Raw genomic sequence first — 19,541 nt, 5'->3', positions numbered from 1 at the left:
CCTTTTTCAAAATACACAGCAGAAAAACGTTTGCGCAGGCTTGATTTAAGCCACTAAAATAAAGTGTATTTTCCTGGTATTTCCCCTTTTTCCCTCTTAAAAGAAAAGACACAACACAATGCTCTTAAAAGTATAAAAGATGTTTACTTACAAGCATCCTGAGGTACAGCACACTCAAGAGGTAGACTTGCTTAGTTAAAAGGTAATATATACATTGTGAAGTTCACTTATAAGAAGTGAGACTCCATCTCATCTCTCTCTCTCTCTAGGCTGGAGGCCTTGAGGGAGAGACTCACTAAGATGTGTGTAGTCCAAGAGGTCTGGTCCAAGAGAGGGAAAATGGCTGTTTCCTTCGGGATTTATCTGCCACTTCCTCAACTCATTTGCATGTGAAGGAAGAGGAAACTACGCTTAGTCATATCCTCCTCCTCAGTCCTCCAAGTGGACTATCTAGGGATTGTTGTGACTTGACTGCACTTAACCCTTTGCATCCCACACCCTGGAGCTGCCATAATTGTTTTCCCAACTGATGGATATCAATGGGAGGGAAAATGTACAAGGAAAAACAAAGAAACCAGGAAAGAGGGATGCAAGAATGGCTATTGGTTCTCAGTTCCCCTGTGTTGACACGTCTGGCAGAGTGCTCAGTGCCTCCATCTTCGGATTCCCCCCCCCCCTTAGAATTTCAGCCTAAGTGGAAATTTTTAAGTAAGAAAACCTTTTTATCACATTTTGGCCATTTCTTTAGGGTTTAGACTGTCAGGTCAAACAGTCCTTTGGATACGGACTGTGGCTCAGTGATGGAGCATCTACTTTCTATGCAACAGATTCCTGGCATCTCCAGGTAGGGCTGGAAATGTTCCCCACTTGAAACCCTGGGTAACGATTCAGGGATCTGAATTGGTATAAGGCAATTTTCTGCATTCCTACATACAGTCAAAGAAGTGAGCAGGCTTGTTAAGATCTTTTCAATAGTGAATAGCCCACCCCACACTTGTCCATGTCCTGTCTCTTTGGCAAATGTGCAGCTACTATTTGTGACTCCCAGTAGTGTGCTATTTCAGGTACCTGAAGAGGTTCATAAGAAAAAAACATATAGTTATGAAACTGGAATTACCCATCGAAATAGAAAGCTGTTGTCTGAAGAAAGGCCAATAAATGTGTCTGGAAAAAGCAGGAATTTAAAGAAATTGAACATGGCAGTTACCTGAGTATAAAAATGGTCAGGAATTTCATGAGTGGGCTGTTGTTTTTTGCTTCAGCCTTCGACATCAGACATATGGATGTGGGGGCTTGATTTTTGCCACCAAAGGAAATCTAGCTGGTACTTGCTGGAACTCGGGTCTCTCTAAGCATGGTGACACTAGTTAGATGGAAACTCAGCCAGACAAGTTAACACTTATATGGAAGCAGATTCCATTGATTTTGCTTACCTAATTACTGGGAACATAAGCAGAGTTGTGATGGATCAGGCCAAAGGCCCATCTAGTGCAGTATCCTGTTCTCAGTGGCAAACCAGGTGCCTGTAGGAAGCCTGAAAACAAGACCTGAGTGAAACAGTGCTTTCCCCATGTGTGATTCTCAACAACTGGCATTCAGAGCCTCACAGTGCTGGTAGAACGTAGTCATCATGGCAAGTAGCTACAGATAGCCTTATCTTCCATGAATTGGCCTAATCCCCTTTAAAGGCCATCCAAGTTGGTGGTCATCACAGCCTCCTGTGGGAATGAGTTCCATAGTTTAATTATGCACTGCAAGAAGAAGTACTTTCCTTTATCTGTCCCAAATCTTCCAACATTCATTGGATGTTCGTAAGTTCTATTGTTATGAGGGAAGGATAATTTTTCCCCATCCACATTCTTATTCTTCCAGACATTTGGGGTGAACCAGTGAGACCACTTTCTATTTCCAGTATTTTTAGGCCGTTCTTCTTGGGAATAAGAGGGCTTTTGCCCTCAGTTGGGGACAATACAGAATATTTTCAAGAAACAGTCAAGGGAACTGACCTAAATAGAAAAGACATTCACCAAAGAAAAGGTTGCTTCATTGGGTGGTCTGATTCCAAACAAGAGTTTGGGTGAGGTTAGATGAATATTATTTTTTTCCTACATAATCTTGTAGTTTCTTGTTTCGTGGTGTCTGAGCATTTTATCAAAGCATTTGTTCAACTTTTTTTTTTTTAAAGGCCTGCACATTTACTTAGAAAGCTGCCAGCTTTGGGCATCTCTGCCACTTAATTCTACTTCTGGCAGAAATGATATTCCATTTTGTAACTGTGAGGCACCAGGAGAATCTAAATGGGGAATGATAAATAACGTAGGACACTGCCAGACCAGTTGAGCTCAGTACTGTCTATCTGCACTGACTGCCAATGGTTTCAGAAAGGGAACATTCTCAGCTGTATCTGGAGATTTTTTTGGGGTGGGTGGGTGTGATTTGGGGGCTGTCTGCATACAGAGCAGATGCTTTACCACTGAGCCACAGCTCTTCCCCAAAATGCTTAGGTATCTTACTCCCTGCACCACCAGAGTACCTTTAAGTCCGAGTAAGTTATTTGTCTGCTATTTTTTGCACAACGCCCATGTAATGGGCAGCAGGGACACTAAAGCACATTGACCTTCCCTGGTCCTATTCTAAGGAACTTTTAGCAACCTGCCTGGCTTTATATAACTGCTGCTCCTGACTTTGTTCCTCAATCTGGGCAACTTGTCCATGGGTTAATATCTGCTGCTATGGAAGTTGACCTCTGGCTTTTTGAATCCTTGTCTATCTATTCTGAAACCTGAACAGCCCACCGTTGATTATATGGGTACTTGCTTTTGACTTCGCTGAACCCTGGCAGCAATGTAGCTCGGAATTACAAGCTGATGGGTCACATGTCAAATCAAGCGATTACAAGCTTAGCAACATCACTAACTTGCATTCATTTCTGCATGTTAATACTAGCATATGAAACCATCTGAGTTTTAGCAGTGAACAGATAAATGTGGTATTGAGTGAACAAGTGCCTTGCTCTACAGAAGACAGCCCTCTATTTGAAAGGCTGTTCAATCCAGTGATGGCCAGTGCCACCTGGGACCAACAATAGGCGTAGCCAGAGCCAATGAGAGGCAGAACCAACTTATTCTTATTTTGTCCCCATACTCCTGCCTGCTGAGATCTCTAAGGAGCACTAAAACAGGAGGAGGAAGCTGACAGACAACACCATCCTGTAGGTTGCTTCTATGGTGGAAGGAAAACAGATTGGGGCTGTCAGCAGAGTGATTTGGGCAGTGTGCCATTCACCCTTATGGACCACCCTCCACTGGTATGATCCAGGCCCAATTTAAAAATATGAAGGGGATAAGAAAACAAAAGCTTTGAGGCTGCCCATCAACAGCACCTGCATAGCAGATTGAGAAGGCACACAGATCATCTGACCAGTTCCCCCCACTATGGCCACATGCATTGCATTTCTATTTAGAGTAACTATTTCTGAATGTGCATCAAAGCACATTAATTGGCAAGTCCCAATTTTATGCAAATCCACATCTCCTGTTGTCCCCTTTTTGGGTGATGTGCAAGTGGTTACCCTACAAGGATAGCTAATTACATGTTGGCATCCATCTGTCAAGACAGACAATGGAGTGTGCCTATGGGGGTGAAGTCAAGCCGCTGCATTAGCAGCACTGAGGAGGAGTACGGGGCACCAGCCAACTATCTTAGTGACTCCACTCTGGATTTGCGCAGGGTTTACTCCTTAGCCTTTTCTTCTCCCAGATATATCCCACAAGGCAGTGAAGGTTTAGGATCAGAGTTTTCCTTCTCCTAGATGGACTACCTCCCCAGGTTGATGAGTCCCACTTCCTTCTGTAGCATGTGCATAAACTGCCTTCTTGACCATTGGACCCACTATTGGTCTTATCCACTTAATTCACCAGAGCCTGTCTTCGCGTGCAGGGAGGTCCCTAACTCATGCAGGGTTTGAGACCCATCAGCCACCCTCACCTGGTTTAGCAGGCCAGACGAAGCCGTTCCCAAGGTGTGGCTGCTGCTGCTGCATACTGACAGCTTCTAGGAGCCACAGGTGAGAGCTGAGATCAGGGTGGGGACCAAAGATGAACAAATTACCCTAGAAGGAAGACCAGAGGTACTTTTGTTGTTGTTTAGTCGTTTAGTCGTGTCCAACTCTTCATGACCCCATGGACCAGAGCACGCCAGGCACTCCTGTCTTCCACTGCCTCCCACAGTTTTGTCAGACTCATGTTGGTGGCTTCGAGAACACTGTCCAACCATCTCGTCCTCTGTCGTCCCCTTCTCCTTGTACCCTCAATCTTTCCCAACATCAGGGTCTTTTCCAGGGAGTCTTCTCTTCTCATGAGGTGGCCAAAGTATTGGAGTCTCAGCTTCACGATCTGTCCTTCCAGTGAGCACTCAGGGCTGATTTCCTGAAGAATGGATAGGTTTGATCTTCTTGCAGTCCATGGGACTCTCAAGAGTCTCCTCCAGCACCGTAATTCAAAAGCATCAATTCTTCAGCGATCAGCCTTCTTTATGGTCCAGCTCTCACTTCCATACATCACTACTGGGAAAACCATAGCTTTAACTATATGGACCTTTATCGGCAAGGTGATGTCTCTGCTTTTTAAGATGCTGTCTAGGTTTGTCTTTGCTTTTCTCCCAAGAAGCAGGCATCTTTTAATTTCGTGACTGCTGTCACCATCTGCAGTGATCATGGAACCCAAGAAAGTAAAATCTCTCACTGCCTCCATTTATTCCCCTTCTATTTGCCAGGAGGTGATGGGACCAGTGGCCATGATCTCAGTGTTTGTTTGTTTTTTGATGTTGAGCTTCAGACCATATTTTGTGCTCTCCTCTTTCACCCTCATTAAAAGGTTCTTTAATTCCTCCTCACTTTCTGCCATCAAGGTTGTGTCATCTGCATATCTCAGGTTGTTGATATTTCTTCCGGCAATCTTAATCCCCTAACAGCCCTACTAATTACATGTTAAAACAAAATTGTGCTAAGAATCAAAGCAGCTTAAGACACAGCTAGGTCATTCATTTACCTTTTTAAAATTCAGATCAAAGCTGGTTTGACGAAAAGATCATGAAATCATAGTAGTTAAATGTAGGATAGATGTGGATTGTGGTTAATGTTGTGTGTACACCCCCTTCCAAATAAACATTGGAAGGGCACTGGATACAAAGTAATTGAGTGTGAATGCAGTCAAAGAGGTAACCATTGAGTTCTGTCCTCCAAATGAGTGGGAGCAGGACCTTTTTACAATACCTTTAAATATATATGCTATATAAAAATAAACTTAGGGTTGCCATAAGTCCGGAATTTCCCGGACACATCCAGAATACTGCATTTGGCAGCAGTGTCCAGGCAGGAATCAGCAAAATGTTCAGGATAATCCAGACGTATGGCAGCTCATGTCATCAGCAGTGTCGTTTCCCCATAAAAATAGCTCAAAAACGGCTTCTTCTTTTTTGGGCGATTTTGCCAAAAAAGCTCAACAACTGTTTGAAATATGGCAACCCTAATAAACTATTATTTTTTTGTTCCTTTTCTCCTTTCCAAGTATGGATGACCTTTTAATTGCCTGAAATTTCATGAAAAAGCAGCCCTTTGGGCGCTCTGACAATTAGGGATTGTTTGTTCCTAATGATGGCTGCAGCATAAACAAACATGGTTTGTAGAAACTAATTCGCAAGAGCGGGAAATGCAATTAAAGGTGACATTTCCACCAAAAGGCCCACCCTTGGCTGTGGAGAAAGAAGCAGAATTGGCTGAATCAGCCCTGTCCAGCTTTTCTCCACAGCCTAAGGAAGAGGCTGGCTGTCATCTTACATCTTTTTTTGACCCCCTGTTGTTAATAAGAATCTCATTAATGTGATGTTTTGGGGAACGGGTTCTTTCGTTGTCCTTTAAATTGCTTTAAATTACTCACCCTTCCATTTTGGTGTCTAGTTCAATGCCCTGAATATTTTTTCTGGTGTTCCTTGATACTTGTCTGGTTAGATTTAGAAGACCCTGGCCATGCTCACCAGTCCACAACCCTCACTGCAAAAGCTGAAATTTTTGAAGGAACTGTGGTAATGTCTTTTGTTTGCCTGAATGGAGGTGTGTGTGTGTGTGTGTGTGTGTGTGTGTGTGTGTGTGTGTGTGTGTGTGAACCTCTGACATTTGCAAAGACACTCCCAAGTGTCCCTATTTTCCAGGGACAGTCCCAGATTTACAGAAGCCGTCTCAGTAACATTGCACTTTTCCTTAGGACGTCCATATTTTCGTCAGAGAAATGTTGGAGGGTATGATTTGCATGGCTGGATTATACAAAGGTAAGAGCTGCATCCATTGCTCCACTCACATTTTCTCTGACTCCACCATTTTCACTGGCAATGCAGCCCCCGGAAGAGAATGTGGCCCTCATTCTGCAAATGTTTCCCCATCCCATTCTACAGATTTATGACAGCTGAGAAACTTCTTTCAAGTTTCCAACTGGAATTTGCCTTTGCAATCAAGTGGCCTTTAGTGATAATGTTTAGAATTCACACATTGCAGCTCTTAAAATGGTGCCATCCCAAAGGCCCACTCTGTACCTGAGAACAACCTGAAAATGAAAGGAAGGGAACATGGGAAATGTCGCTTCGAAACACAGTGGGATTCAATAAGAGAGAACCAGACGCAGAATGACATAAAGAAGGGCATGCCTTTGGGCACGCAGGCAAAAAGAGAAATGAAAATGCTTGGAACATCTTCCTTGGAAGAAGCAATGTGGGCCCCATCCAAGGAGCTGGGAGAGAGCTGTACTCTCTCAAGTGTTTTCTATTCATAGCTCTCAGCTTGTATGTCGCTTGAAAAACTATGGAAGAGAAAGGAAAATGAGTTCCTCATAGACTTTATGTCGTAGTCCTGTGCTGCCAGCCAACCAGCCGAGTCTCAGAGGGGAACTTGCCTGGAGGCAGAGTCCGTATGCAAGGTTCAGTCCAGTCCCAAGGTCAGGTGTATCTCAGTTCATGTAGTCAGACGATCCGGGAGTCAAGAAAGCAGAGAGTCCAAGGTCCCGAGAAGCAAGAAGCAGCAAGGTCTGGCCAGGAACAACAAATGTCATTTCCAGCAAACTGACTGAGGCTGGAAACCTTCCTTAAGAAGCTGGAGCCAGCTGCTTCACATCAGGAGCAAGAAAGCTGATCAGCAGCAGGTAGAGTCACTCGGCCTTCTGCTCCTTCAGGCTGCTGCTCAGCAGGTGAAGCCGACTCCTGGCCCATGACACTTTATTCCCAAAAACTCTGATTTTAAAAAATGGATCCAGGGGGCTGAATATCTTCTCTTTTGCTATTGTGGGATCATAAAAAAAACACCACTTAACAGTCTTTCTTAGGAGATACAGAAGGGCTGCCAAGTGTGTTTGATATGCCCAAAGGCAAGTTGCAGAGAGTGGCAATTTCTGCGTGATGATAATTCATTCTGCCATAGTGAGAAGCAGGCAAATCTTAAGAGACTTGGCATCTGACGCCCAGGTAAATACGGTAACTGTTTTCCTTGCAACCCTCCTTGCCCTTTCCTCATGACAGCCTGCCACCTCTACAGCGCTTCTGCTTGCTCCATCTTACCATTTTGCCTTGAAATAAGCGGTTATGGGTTAGTGGTAGAGGAAACATGTACCAGGAGTGCCATTGCATTGATGGGTCCGGATTATGATGCAGCCTTCACACACCTGGTGCCTTCCAATGCTTTAGGAAAGGCTGAAGTTCAGTGGCAGAGCATCTGCTTTGTCTGGAGAAGATACTATAAAACAGAGAAGGCTAAAGCACTAGTCTCACCTAAAAAAACTACAACAAATAAACTCACCTTAAAACCCTGAGGCCACACTGTCCTGATCACAGAGCCTATAAATGTGAACAGCTGCTCATGGCAAAATAAAAAAAATCCTTCAGTAGCACCTTAAAGACCAACTAAGTTTTTATTTTGGTATGAGCTTTTGTGTGCATGCACACTTCTTCAGAAACACTTGAAACAGAAGTCAGACCCTTATGTATATACAGAGGGTGGTAGGGGTGGGTGGGAATGGGCGATGGGAGTGGTAAACCTGTAGATGGCTGTTAACGACTGCTGATGACTGCAATTGGTCCTGCGGGGGGAAAGCAAGGGCTGAGGCGCTAAAGAAAGCTTGATCATGCATAATGAGATAAGAATCCAATGTCTTTGTTCATCCCAGGTGGCTCCATGGTTTTAAGCTTGGTAATGAGTTCCAATTCAGTAACTTCTCTTTCCAGTCTGTTCCTGAAAATTTTCTGTAATAAAACAGCTGCTTTGAGATCTTGTATAGAATGTCCTGGGAGATTGAAGTGTTCTCCTACTGGTTTCTCTGTCTTGTGGTTCCTGATGTCAGATTTATGTCCATTTATCCTTTGGCGTAGGGTTTGGCCTTTTTGTCCAATATAGAGCGCTGAAGGGCACTGTTGACATTTGATGGCATACACAATGTTAGAAGATGAGCAATTAAATAGTCCTGAGATGGTATGTTGGATGTTGTTGGGGCCAGTAATGATGTTGTCCGGGTGGCAGCAAAGTGACAGCCATGTCCATCCAATGCACAATGATGAGTGTTGAGGGTGGGGTGAAATGTTCTTGACACCACGAGTGCCCTACTTACCCTTTGCTTCCAGGTAAGAATTAATACATGTGAGTTTAGGGTTGCCAGGTCAGGAGCATCACAGACCCTGATATTTCAGGGCCCCAACCTGGAACTTAGGGGACACTGGCAATGCCACAGTGGTAGGATCTGGAGGCAGAGGTTATTGTTATCTATTAAATCTCTATACTGCCTTTCATCCAAAGATCACAGAGCAGTTTGCAATAGAAAGGCACAAATATACATAACCTAGTTGCAAACAAAAAATACCACCTCCCAACAGTTTCAAAGGCCATAGATTGTTGAATCAGCCAAAGGCCTGGTGTCTAAAGATATGTAATAAAGGCACCAGGTGAGCCTCTGTAGGAAGAGCATTCCACAAACAGGGAGCCACCGCAGAAAAGGCCTGTTCTGGTGCTGTTCCCCCCCTCCCCCGGGACTTCCCATGGAGAAGGCACACGAAGGGGGGCCACAGATGATGATCATAGGATCTGGGGTGGTTCATAAGGGAGATGGGGGTGGAGATGCACCTCCAGGGGTGAAGACAAACCACTGTGTTAGCAGCAGTGAAGTGACATCCCCAGGGCAAGCATGGGCCATGTGTGTAGAGGGCCTGTGCTGACCAGATGACAAAACTCCCCCTCTCAGTCTCACCAACGTGGTCTAAAGGAAAGCAGAGCAATATGGTTAGCACCAGCTTGGCTGCAGGAGTTGCCAGAAGGAGGCATACAAGGCGCCATCAAACCATCTTAGGGACTCCACTCTGGATTTGTGTAATAATAATAATAATAATAATAATAATAATAATAATAATAATATTGATAATTTATTATTTATACCCCACCCATCTGGCCAGGTTCCCCCAGCCACTCTGGGCGGCTTCCAACAAAATATTAAAATACAGAAATCCATCGAACATTAAAAGCTTCCCTAAACAGGGCTGCCTTGAGATGCCTTCTAAAGGTCTGGTAATTGTTGTTCTCTTTGTCCTCTGGTGGGAGGGCATTCCACAGGGTGGGTGCCACTACCGAGAAGGCCCTCTGCCTGGTTCCCTGTAACTTGGCTTCTTATAGCGAGGGAACCGCCAGAAGGCCCTCAGCACTGGACCTCAGTGTCTGGGCAGAACGATGGGGGTGGAAACGCTCCTTCAGGTATACTGGACCGAGGCCATTTAGGGCTTTAAAGGTCAGCACCAACACTTTGAATTGTGCTCAGAAACGTACTGTTTACTCCTTTGTCTTTTCTTCTGAAGTGGTCCTGCAAGGCAGCAGAGGTTTAGGATGAGTTTTCCATCCCCTAGATGGGCTACCTTCCCAGATCGACAAGCCCCATCTGCCCCTCACTTCCCTCTGCAGCACATGCGGAAACCGCCTTCTTGACAGTTGGACCCACTTTTGGTCTCGCCCATTCCATCTCCAGAGCTTGTTTTTGCATGCAGGGGAAGGTAAAGAGGAGGGCAACACAGTGTTATTTCTGCACACTAGGGAGGTGGAAAACACACACTTAACCTAACAGTCCCCATCCTCCCCTATTTTCTACTCTGCTGTGATTGCACCATTAGTGAATGAGGCTTTGGGGCCCACGTGAGTGCTTTAACATGGACGTGACCTCTGCTGGCTTAACCTCTGCCCACCTTATTAAAACGGCTTTAATGCAGACAAAAGGGGAGTGGGGGGGGGCACAGCAACTCACGCCAGGAGGATCAGAACGATGAGCATGTTGAAATGGAGGGGAAAGCCGGGACACTGAAGAGGAAAGATCGCAGCGGTGCTAAAGGAATGTGAAAGAGGGAGAAAGGAGGCGGGAAGCTAAAGACTGGGGGTGGGGAGGATATGCCAGTAATTGAGTTTTAATATAGGTCAGGCTGGAAGAAGCATTCATAGTGAGAGGCGATCAGAGACAAAAAAATATAGTTCTGGAAAGACTCTACCTCTAGCGGGCAATGTGGCCCTCCAGTCTTCTCTGTCTGACCCCTGAAACTCCAGGCTACACTTCATCAGCCACACACCCCTTCCCCAGGCCACACCTCTCAGCAGGTCCGCTTTCCACCCAGCTGGAGCGCTTTTGCCTAATTGATGTTTTGTTGAGCTCTAGCCATCCCTCTTGCTTGCCTGGATGGAGAAAGGAGAAGTGTGTGTAAGACTAGCCTAATGTTCAAAGGCAAAACCTGCAGGTGTTGCTCCGCCCCACCTTTGCCTCTGGCCCCACCCCCCAAGGATCAAAGTCAGGAGACTAAAGAAAGCCCAAGAGGTCATACCTTACAAGCAATGAATAAATACTGAATCGCAACATTGCCAAGCTGGTGTCTTCCAGATGGTTTGGACTATTACAGCATCAATCAGCTCCAGCCAGCATGACCATCGTAGTCAGAGCCCCAAATATCTGGAGCACCAGGTTGGTGAAGATTGATATAAGTGGTGGCTGCCCCCAGTCATCTTCTTATGATCACGGTCCACAAACTAGCACCTCCTAGATGTTTTTGATTACAACTCTCACCACCCCTGACCATCTCCCTTTCTTTTTGCAAATTAATTCCACCTTCTTCCCATTGACCTCCTTCACTTTACTTCCAATGCTGCCACCTTCTGGGAGAAATGAAGCCGACCCCGTTTTGTAGCATTTTGCAATGAGCATCTTGTAGAATTTTTGAAGTCAGGCCTCTCCCCACCCCTGCCCCAGGGTCATTTTATCAACCATTTGTTTGGCAGGGGAATATGTGGAGATATTCCTGTGCGTGTATGGCCATGTGAATCAAGGGCAAGGGTTACACTGCACTGAAGAATTAAGGAGGACCTTCCTATCTAATCTAGAGCCTGGTTCCACTCACTGAGACCAGCACTGGTCTGCCATATACAAGCAAATTCCAGGAAGAAAAAATAAAAAATATCTGGGCTCAATTTGTGACCTGAAATACAATAATTGAACAGCTCATACATTCAACTATATATTGTGTTTTGGACATTTGAAAAATTGCCTTACAAGAGGTCAAATTATATGTTCAGTTCAACTAGTCTAGCATTAGCTCTCCAGGGTCTCTCTCAACACCAGCTGCCTTAATTTTTTTAACTGGAGACACTGGGAATTGAACCCGGAGCCTTCTGCATTTCACCATGACATTAGGAGTTATGGTGTAACCGGTGAGAGAAAGGTTTGTTTTGCACACAGCTGGAAGCGTCCTGGGGGACTTCACGTGGATGCCTTTTGCAGATGGTTCCCTCCTCATAAACTGTTCCTTCTGCAAGAGTGGGGGGCCAATTAAGATGGCCTGCGCTCAGAGACTTACAGATGACGATGGATCGCTGAATGCTCTGGGAGACTTTCCAGTAGAAAGAGGTGATCCAGTTGAGGCGCTCATCTCACCGTGGAATGGTGAGTTCTGAAGGACTATTGACACGATCGCTCCTGAGCGACCTTCTCCGGAGCTGTGGAGTCCGCAATGCCCTCTTGTATTCTAGTGAATTCTGTGTGATGAAACAAGATGGATGACAGCCAGAGCACTGGTGGGGTAGAACTTGCTTCCAAGGCCAAACAAGCACAGTTTACAGCATCAATAAGGGCAGCGAATAATTCTTTTTAAAAATTATTTATAGTTTTCTAGTTCAGCAACAGTTTTGTAGGTCAACTGGAATCTGGTCTCACCTGTTGGTGGAGATGTGCCTTTGGAGCCAACAGAAGCCTGCTGAAATAATTTGCTTCATCATTTTCAGGATGAAGTTGCTTGACTTCAGAGCACTTTATGCACTACCCACTATGGTTCCAGTTCCAGCAGAGGTGTCCATTGCTATGTCTTCCCTAACTCTGTGGCATCAATTTTAGTTTATGAGGCCCAATGCTGTGGACAAGGGGCTTGTGGAGTTGTGCCCATTGTGGCTGGTGAAATTGATCAGGGCCTTTTCAAACATCAGCCCAAAGGTTGGGAGAGACAATTAGGTTTGGGGGGGATAATAATTTCATTATTTGTACCCCCGCCCATCTGACTGGGTTGCCCCAGCCATTCTGGGCAGCCTCCAACATATATAAAAACATAATAAAAATTAAAAGGCTTTCTTATACAGAATTTGCCTCCCCCCACTCCTCCAATTTGTTGTTGTATTACAAGGAGGGCAGAAAACGTATTGCCTTATTGTATTACAACTCCCATAATTTCTGATCACTGCCCATGTTGGCTAGAGCCACAGTCCAATAACATCTGAAAGGCAGCATATTTGCTATCCTAGTTTTAACATGCTGACAAGTTTTGTGAGTTGAATGTGCAACTTATTTTTCTCCTGTTGGTGGGTATGTGTCAATGGGATTTCAGTTAGTTATTGTTTATATTCCTAACACTGTTTTATGTACCTTGTGGACTTATGCAAGTCTCATATGGTTCTGAAGGTGGGATAATACATATCATAAATAAAGAAAATAAATAAATAGTGACTGAGATATTGGGGCTGTGGAAGGAGGAAGAGATTGGGAAGAGACATATCCATGCAATGAAAAGATAGGAGCCTGGTAACAACATATATTTAGATTAGCTTGCAATCTAACCACTGGGTATAACCTGCCCTTTTTATGTATTTTGTAAAGCAACCTAACATTTTAAGCACTTCACAATGATCATAATCTTGTTTATTCCCAACAAAATTCAAGGAAGTTTTTATCTACAATACAACTATGTATAAACAATAAAATCTGTAAGAAAGTCAGTAAATGTTATTATATTATCTATAGCCAAACTAATCTGTACAAGACATCAAAACAAAATGTGATTCACTAGTTTCAAAGTTTCTGGAGAACAGATCTGTTGTCCATTACTTTCTAAAACCAACTGCAATTGGAATTCTTTGCCCAATTCCTTGCCCAGAAAACCTCAGCACAACTCTCCCATATTTAATAAAAAGTATATTTGAGGAACTTAAAACTTATGATTACATTGCGTTCCCAGTTGAAATGAAACTCCTTCTGGGTTTCAAAAAACCATTTACCAAAACACCATCAGCCAAGGTTCAATTTTTATTTTGTGAACAATTTGATACAAAACATTACAGTACTTCAAATAAAAACAAGCAGAGAGACAAACAATATGGGCATTTCAAATAAGGCACATGTAAAAAAAACCCCACACATCCAGTGAAATAGACAGGTTCTATATATATATTTGGAGGTAGAAATAATTACAAAAATATGGAACAATTTTAAGCATTAGCAGTTCAGTTCAAACTCGGATCCCATTTTAAAATGGCCTTGGTAAGATAGCTTATGTGGCATTTTATGCACTACATTTTTGTGGCATCTCTACTTTTTGCTTCGGAGTAGCAGAGTGGGGAGGAAAAGAAACTATGCCATGAGTAATACAACAAGGAAATTACAAAAAGTTATAAATGTCCATACAAATGTTTTCAATAACAAGAAATTATTGAAGCACCACATTTTAATTCCCCCCTCAAATTAAAAAGATATCTACAACACTTTTCTTTTTATTATTATTATTAGAGACCTAATGATGCTTTTAATAGCGTTGCTATATCTGCTGGAATGGCCCCTTCTTCTCCTGCAGAACAAAAAGAATGCGTCAGAGGTGTATTTGTGAAGAAGCATTTCATGCAACCAAATAATCAGAGTTCTACACAGCTAAAAAACCTGCAACCAATAATAATCCATCCCCTTCTGCAACCTTGCTGGCTTCTTAAGGTGGGGGGTCCAAGTGACCTCAAATCAATTTGGGTGTTACATTATGGCTAAGGACTAATGATGTAAAGAGTAGCTTGGATATATATACTGTACTTGCAAAACCAGAGACACAAACCATGCAAGTCTCTAGGTTTTGTACTGTTGCGCTGAGCCTGATACTATGCTTGCACAAGCTGTGATACAATATGCTAAGAGGCACAGTAAATATCTGGCTTGCAAGCATCTAGCATCCAGCTAGATGTGAAAAAGTGCTGCAATGCTTAAGAAAGCCATCAAAGCAGTGGGCTAGTATTCAAAATGCTACACTGAGCACACTACCCAGGCTCTTTCCTTTGGAAAAGCTTCAGATATCCATTAATCAACACGAGATTTCTACTCTGGAAATAAGGTGCCAGGAATGTGTTGCGTTGGAACTGAATTCGCAAGTTTGTACAAACAGCAATACGCTACTTGTTTTCCCATTAAATTCTTTCCCCAATAAATTCTTGTCCTTTAGAATTCTTATTCCAAAACAATGTTTTAGAAGTATGTCTGAACAGGAGAAATGTAAGAGATCTTTTCCAACACCCATTACATTTAAAGTCCTGTGATGAATCTGCCATTGCACCAGCTGTTAGCTGTGTTGACAAAATGGTGGAATTAAATATTGCTTTAACTGCACATTCTGCTTTCTTGCATTACTTTTTAACATCTTAACCCAAAGAACCACAACCTCAACTGCCCATAAATTATTCATTTCTCTTCCCCATTGGCCTCCTGGCACAATGAACCTAAAGATTGTATTTCTTTATTTCCCTCACAGTTTGGGGCCCAGAGCTGCTTCTACTCAGCATATTCAAAATGGTGCTGCAAGAGCTTACCTGCATCTGCTGCTGTCATGTCTTGTTCTAGTTTTAATTTCTGCTGACTAATTCTCAGCATGGATTCCTCTATAGTCCCTTTACTTATGAGCCGTATCACTTTCACTTCTCTTAAAATAAAATAAAAAGAACATGTTTGTTCATACAATTCTGTAAATCCTGATTTTGTCACAAGTGTTTTATTTCCATTTAAATTTCCAGCAGTTCTACAGAAAAGAACGGTGCTTGCACATTAATTATTTTTAATGAAGACTGTAAGTCAGGGGTCAGCAAACTTTTTCAGCAGGGGGCCGGTCCACTGTCCCTCAGACCTTGTGGGGGGGACGGACTATATTTTGGGAAAAAATATGAACGAATTCCTATGCCCCACAAATAATCCAGAGATGCATTTTAAATAAAAGGACACATTCTACTCATGTAAAAACATGCTGATTCCCGGACCGTCCGCGGGCCAGATTTAGACTGCGATTAGGCCACATCCAGCCCCCGCGCCTTAGTTTGGGGACCCCTGCTGTAAGTGTCTCATCGCATACACCTCTGTCAAAAAATAATATTCCAGTATAAAATTAATGGCAAATGAATTCAAGTTTTATCCAACACTATGCCAGTTATACCAGCTTGCCTACACCTCCACACACACAAAATCTCTTCTAAAGATTTAGAATACTTGATGCAGTGTATCATAGAGAATTTATTTTGCTTACAACTAAAGTTTCTCCTCATAAACTAAAAACTTACCTAGTTTGTCCTACTCTATGACATCGGTCTTCCGCCTGCTTGTCATTGTAAGGGTTACAGTCAATGTCATGAAGGATGACCACGTTGGCTGAGGTCAGATTAATCCCTAGACCACCGGCTTTTGTGGAGAGCAAAAAGATAAATATACCCATATCTGAATTGAACTCGTCTATCAAATGTATCCTACCAAAAAGAGAGAGAAAGCAAAGCAGTCATCAATATACAATCCTATTGTTGTTTTGGCTTCAACTATTTGAGCTGATCCTTCATGGATCACTGCCTTGTCGTGGTGAAGGGGCTTGAATAACTCAGAGAAGCTATGAGCTATGCCGTGCAGGGCCACCCAAGATGGACAGGTCATAGTGGAGAGTTTTGACCAAACGTGATCCACCTGGAGCAGGAACTGGCAAGCCACTCCAGTATCCCTGCCAAGAAAACTCCATGGACAAAGACAACAGGCATATAAAAGTTATGACGCTGGAAGATGAGCCCCTCAGGTCGGAAGGCGTCCAACATGCTACTGAGGAAGAGCAGAGGACAAGTACAAATAGATTCAGAGCTGATGAAGTGGCTGGGCCAAAGCCGAAAGGTCACTCAGTTGCGGATATGCCTGGAAGCGAAAGGAAAGTCCAATGCTGTAAAGAAAAATATTGCATAGGAATCTGGAATGTAAGAACCATGAACCTTGGTAAGCTGGATGTGGTCAAAAATGAGATGGCAAGAATAAATACTGACATCCTGGGCATCAGTGAACTATGGGAATGGGTGAATTCAGTTTGGATGACCATCATATCTACTACTGTGGGTAAGAATCCCGTAAAAGAAATGGAGTGGCCCTCATAGTCAACAAAAGAGTGGCAAAAGCTGTACTGGGATGCAATCTCAAAAATGACAGAATGATCTCGATACGAATCCAAGGCAGACCTTTTAACATCTCAGTAATCCAAATTTATGCACCAACTACCGGTGCTGAAGAAACTGAAATTGACCAGTTCTATGAAGACTTACAACACCTTCTAGAAATGACACCAGAGAAGGATGTTCTTCTCATTATAAGGGATTGGAATGCTAAAGTAGGGAGTCAAGAGATAAAAGGAACACCTGGCAAGTTTGGCCTTGGAGTCCAAAACGAAGCAGGGCAAAGGCTAATAGAGTTCTGTCAAGAGAACAAGCTGGTCATCACAAACACTCTTTTCCAACAACACAAGAGATGACTCTACACATGGATCTCACCAGATGGGCAGCATCAAAATCAAATTAATTATATTTTATGCAGCCAAAGATGGAGAAGCTCTATACAGTCAGCAAAAACAAGAACTGGAGCTGACTGTGGCTCAGACCATCAGCTTCTTATAGCAAAATTCAAGCTTAAACTGAAGTAGGAAAAACCACTGGGCCAATAAGACAAAATCTAAATCAAATCCCTTATGAATACACAGTGGAAGTGAGGAACAGGTTTAAGGATTTAGATTTGGTGGACAGAATGCCTGAAGAACTATGGATGGAGGCTCGTAACATTATACAGGAGGCAGCAATGAAAACCATCCCAATGAAAAGGAAATGCAAGAAAGCAAAGTGGCTGTCCAATGAGGCCTTACAAATAGCGAGGAAAGAAGGCAAGCAAAATGTGAGGGAGATAGTTAAAGATACAGGAAATTGAATGCAGATTTCCGAAAAATAGCAGAGGGCCTTCTTAAACAAGCAATGCAAATAAATAGAGGAAAACAATAGAATGGGAAAAACCAGAGATCTGTTCAAGAAAACTGGAGATAGGAAAGGAACATTTCGTACAAAGATTACCATAATAAAGGACAAAAGTGGTAAGAAGCAGAAGACATCAAGAAGAGGTGGCAAGAATACACAGAAGAATTATACCAGAAAGATATGGAGGTATCGTACACCCCAGGTAGTGTGGTTGCTGACCTTGAGCCAGACATCATGGAGAGTGAAGTCAAATGGGCCTTAGAAAGCACTGCTAATAACAAGGCCAGTGGAAGTGATGATATTCCAGCTGAACTATTTAAAATTTTAAAAGATGATGCTGTTAAGGTGTTGCACTCAATATGCCAGCAAGTTTGGGAAACTCAGCAGTGACCAGAGGATTGGAGAAGATCAGTCTACATCCCAATCCCAAAGGAGTGCAGTGCCAAAGAATGGTTCAACTACCACACAATTGCACTCATTTCACACACTAGCAAGGTTATGCTTAAAATTTTAAAATTCTACAAGGCAGGCTTAAGCAGTATGTGGACCGAGAACTCCCAGAAGTGCAAGCTGGATTTCGAAAGGGCAGAGGAACTAGAGACCAAATAGCAAACATGCGCTGGATTATGGAGAAAGCTAGAGAGTTCCAGAAAAACGTCTACTTCTGCTTCATTGACTACGCAAAAGCCTTTGACTGTGTCAACCACAGCAAACTATGGCAAGTTCTTAAAGAAATGGGAGTGCTTGATCATCTCATCTGTCTCCTGAGAACAAGGGACAAGAAGCTACAGTTAGAACTGGATATGGAACAACTGATTGGTTCAAAATTTGGAAAGGAGTACGACAAGGCTGTATATTGTCTACCTGTTTATTTAACTTACAGTGGTGCCTCGCAAGGCAAATTTAATTCATCCCGTGAGTCGCTTCGTATAGCGAAAAATTCGTTTTGCGAAGCGGCTCCCATAGGAACGCATTGAAGTGCGGTTTCCCATAGGGTGCCTCGCAAGACGGAAATTTTTTTTTCGTCTTGCGAGGCACCCTATGGGACCAAAAAAAAACGTCTTGCGAAGCGCGCCATAGGAAACTTCGACTTGCGAGTCTTGATTGAAATCACAAAACGCTTTCGTTTTGCAAGTTTTTCGTCTTGTGAGGCATTCGTCTAGCTAGGTACCACTGTATATGCAAAATACATCATGCGAAAGGCTGGGCTGAATGAATCCCAAAATGGAATTAAGACTGCCGGAAGAAATATCAACAACCTCAGATATTCAGATGACACAACCTTGATGGCAGAAAGTGAGTAGACACAACCTTGATGGCAGAAAGTGAGTAGGAATTAAAGAACCTTTTAATGAGGGTGAAAGAGGAGAGCACAAAATATGGTCTGAAGCTCAACATCAAAAAAACTAAGATCATGACCACTGGTCCCATCATCTCCTGGCAAATAGAAGGGGAACAAATGGAGGCAGTGGGAGATTTTACTTTCTTGGGCTCCTTGATCACTGCAGATGGTGACAGCAGTCACGAAATTAAAAGACGCCTGCTCCTTGGGAGAAAAGCAATGACAAACCTAGACAGCATCTTAAAAAGCAGAGACATCACCTTGTCGACAAAGGTCCGTATAGTTAAAGCTATGGTTTTCCCAGTAGTGATGTATGGAAGTGAAAGCTGGACTATGAAGAATGTTGATCGCCGAAGAATTGATGCTTTTGAATTATGGTGCTGGAGGAGATTCTTGAGAGTCCCATGGACTGCAAGAAGATCAAACCTATCCATTCTGAAGGAAATCAGCCCTGAGTGCTCACTGGAAGGACAGATCGTGAAGCTGAGGCTCCAATACTTGGGCCACCTCATGAGAAGAGAAGACTCCCTGGAAAAGACCCTGATGTTCGGAAAGATGGAGGCCACAAGGAGAAGGGGACGACAGAGGGCGAGATGGTTGGAC

At 43.4% G+C, this 19,541-nt stretch overlaps 1 protein-coding gene across 5 annotated transcripts in view; it reads right to left on the bottom strand.

Annotated features, from left to right (window-relative positions):
* Positions 1 to 9,744: 9,744 nt before the first annotated feature.
* SMARCAD1 (SWI/SNF-related, matrix-associated actin-dependent regulator of chromatin, subfamily a, containing DEAD/H box 1) overlaps positions 9,745 to 19,541 on the bottom strand; it is a 51,566-nt gene continuing 41,769 nt past the window's right edge. For 3 of the 5 annotated variants that reach the window (XM_035112284.2, XM_035112285.2, XM_035112281.2), the window contains 3 exons: positions 15,893 to 16,075; positions 15,155 to 15,264; positions 9,751 to 14,154 (listed from right to left, as the gene is read on the bottom strand). In XM_035112284.2, coding sequence (XP_034968175.1) covers positions 14,093 to 14,154; positions 15,155 to 15,264; positions 15,893 to 16,075 — 355 coding nt within the window. In that variant the 3' untranslated portion in view covers positions 9,751 to 14,092. Of the gene's footprint in view, positions 14,155 to 15,154; positions 15,265 to 15,892; positions 16,076 to 19,541 lie in introns of all 5 variants that reach the window. The other 2 variants (XM_035112287.2, XM_035112283.2) reach the window with 2 other exon arrangements.

This window comes from Zootoca vivipara, chromosome 9, assembly GCF_963506605.1.
Source record: "Zootoca vivipara chromosome 9, rZooViv1.1, whole genome shotgun sequence".
In the NCBI taxonomy this organism is placed as follows: Eukaryota; Metazoa; Chordata; class Lepidosauria; order Squamata; family Lacertidae; genus Zootoca; species Zootoca vivipara.
Note: the sequence above shows the minus strand (reverse complement) of the source record. Positions and strands in the feature narration are given on the sequence as shown.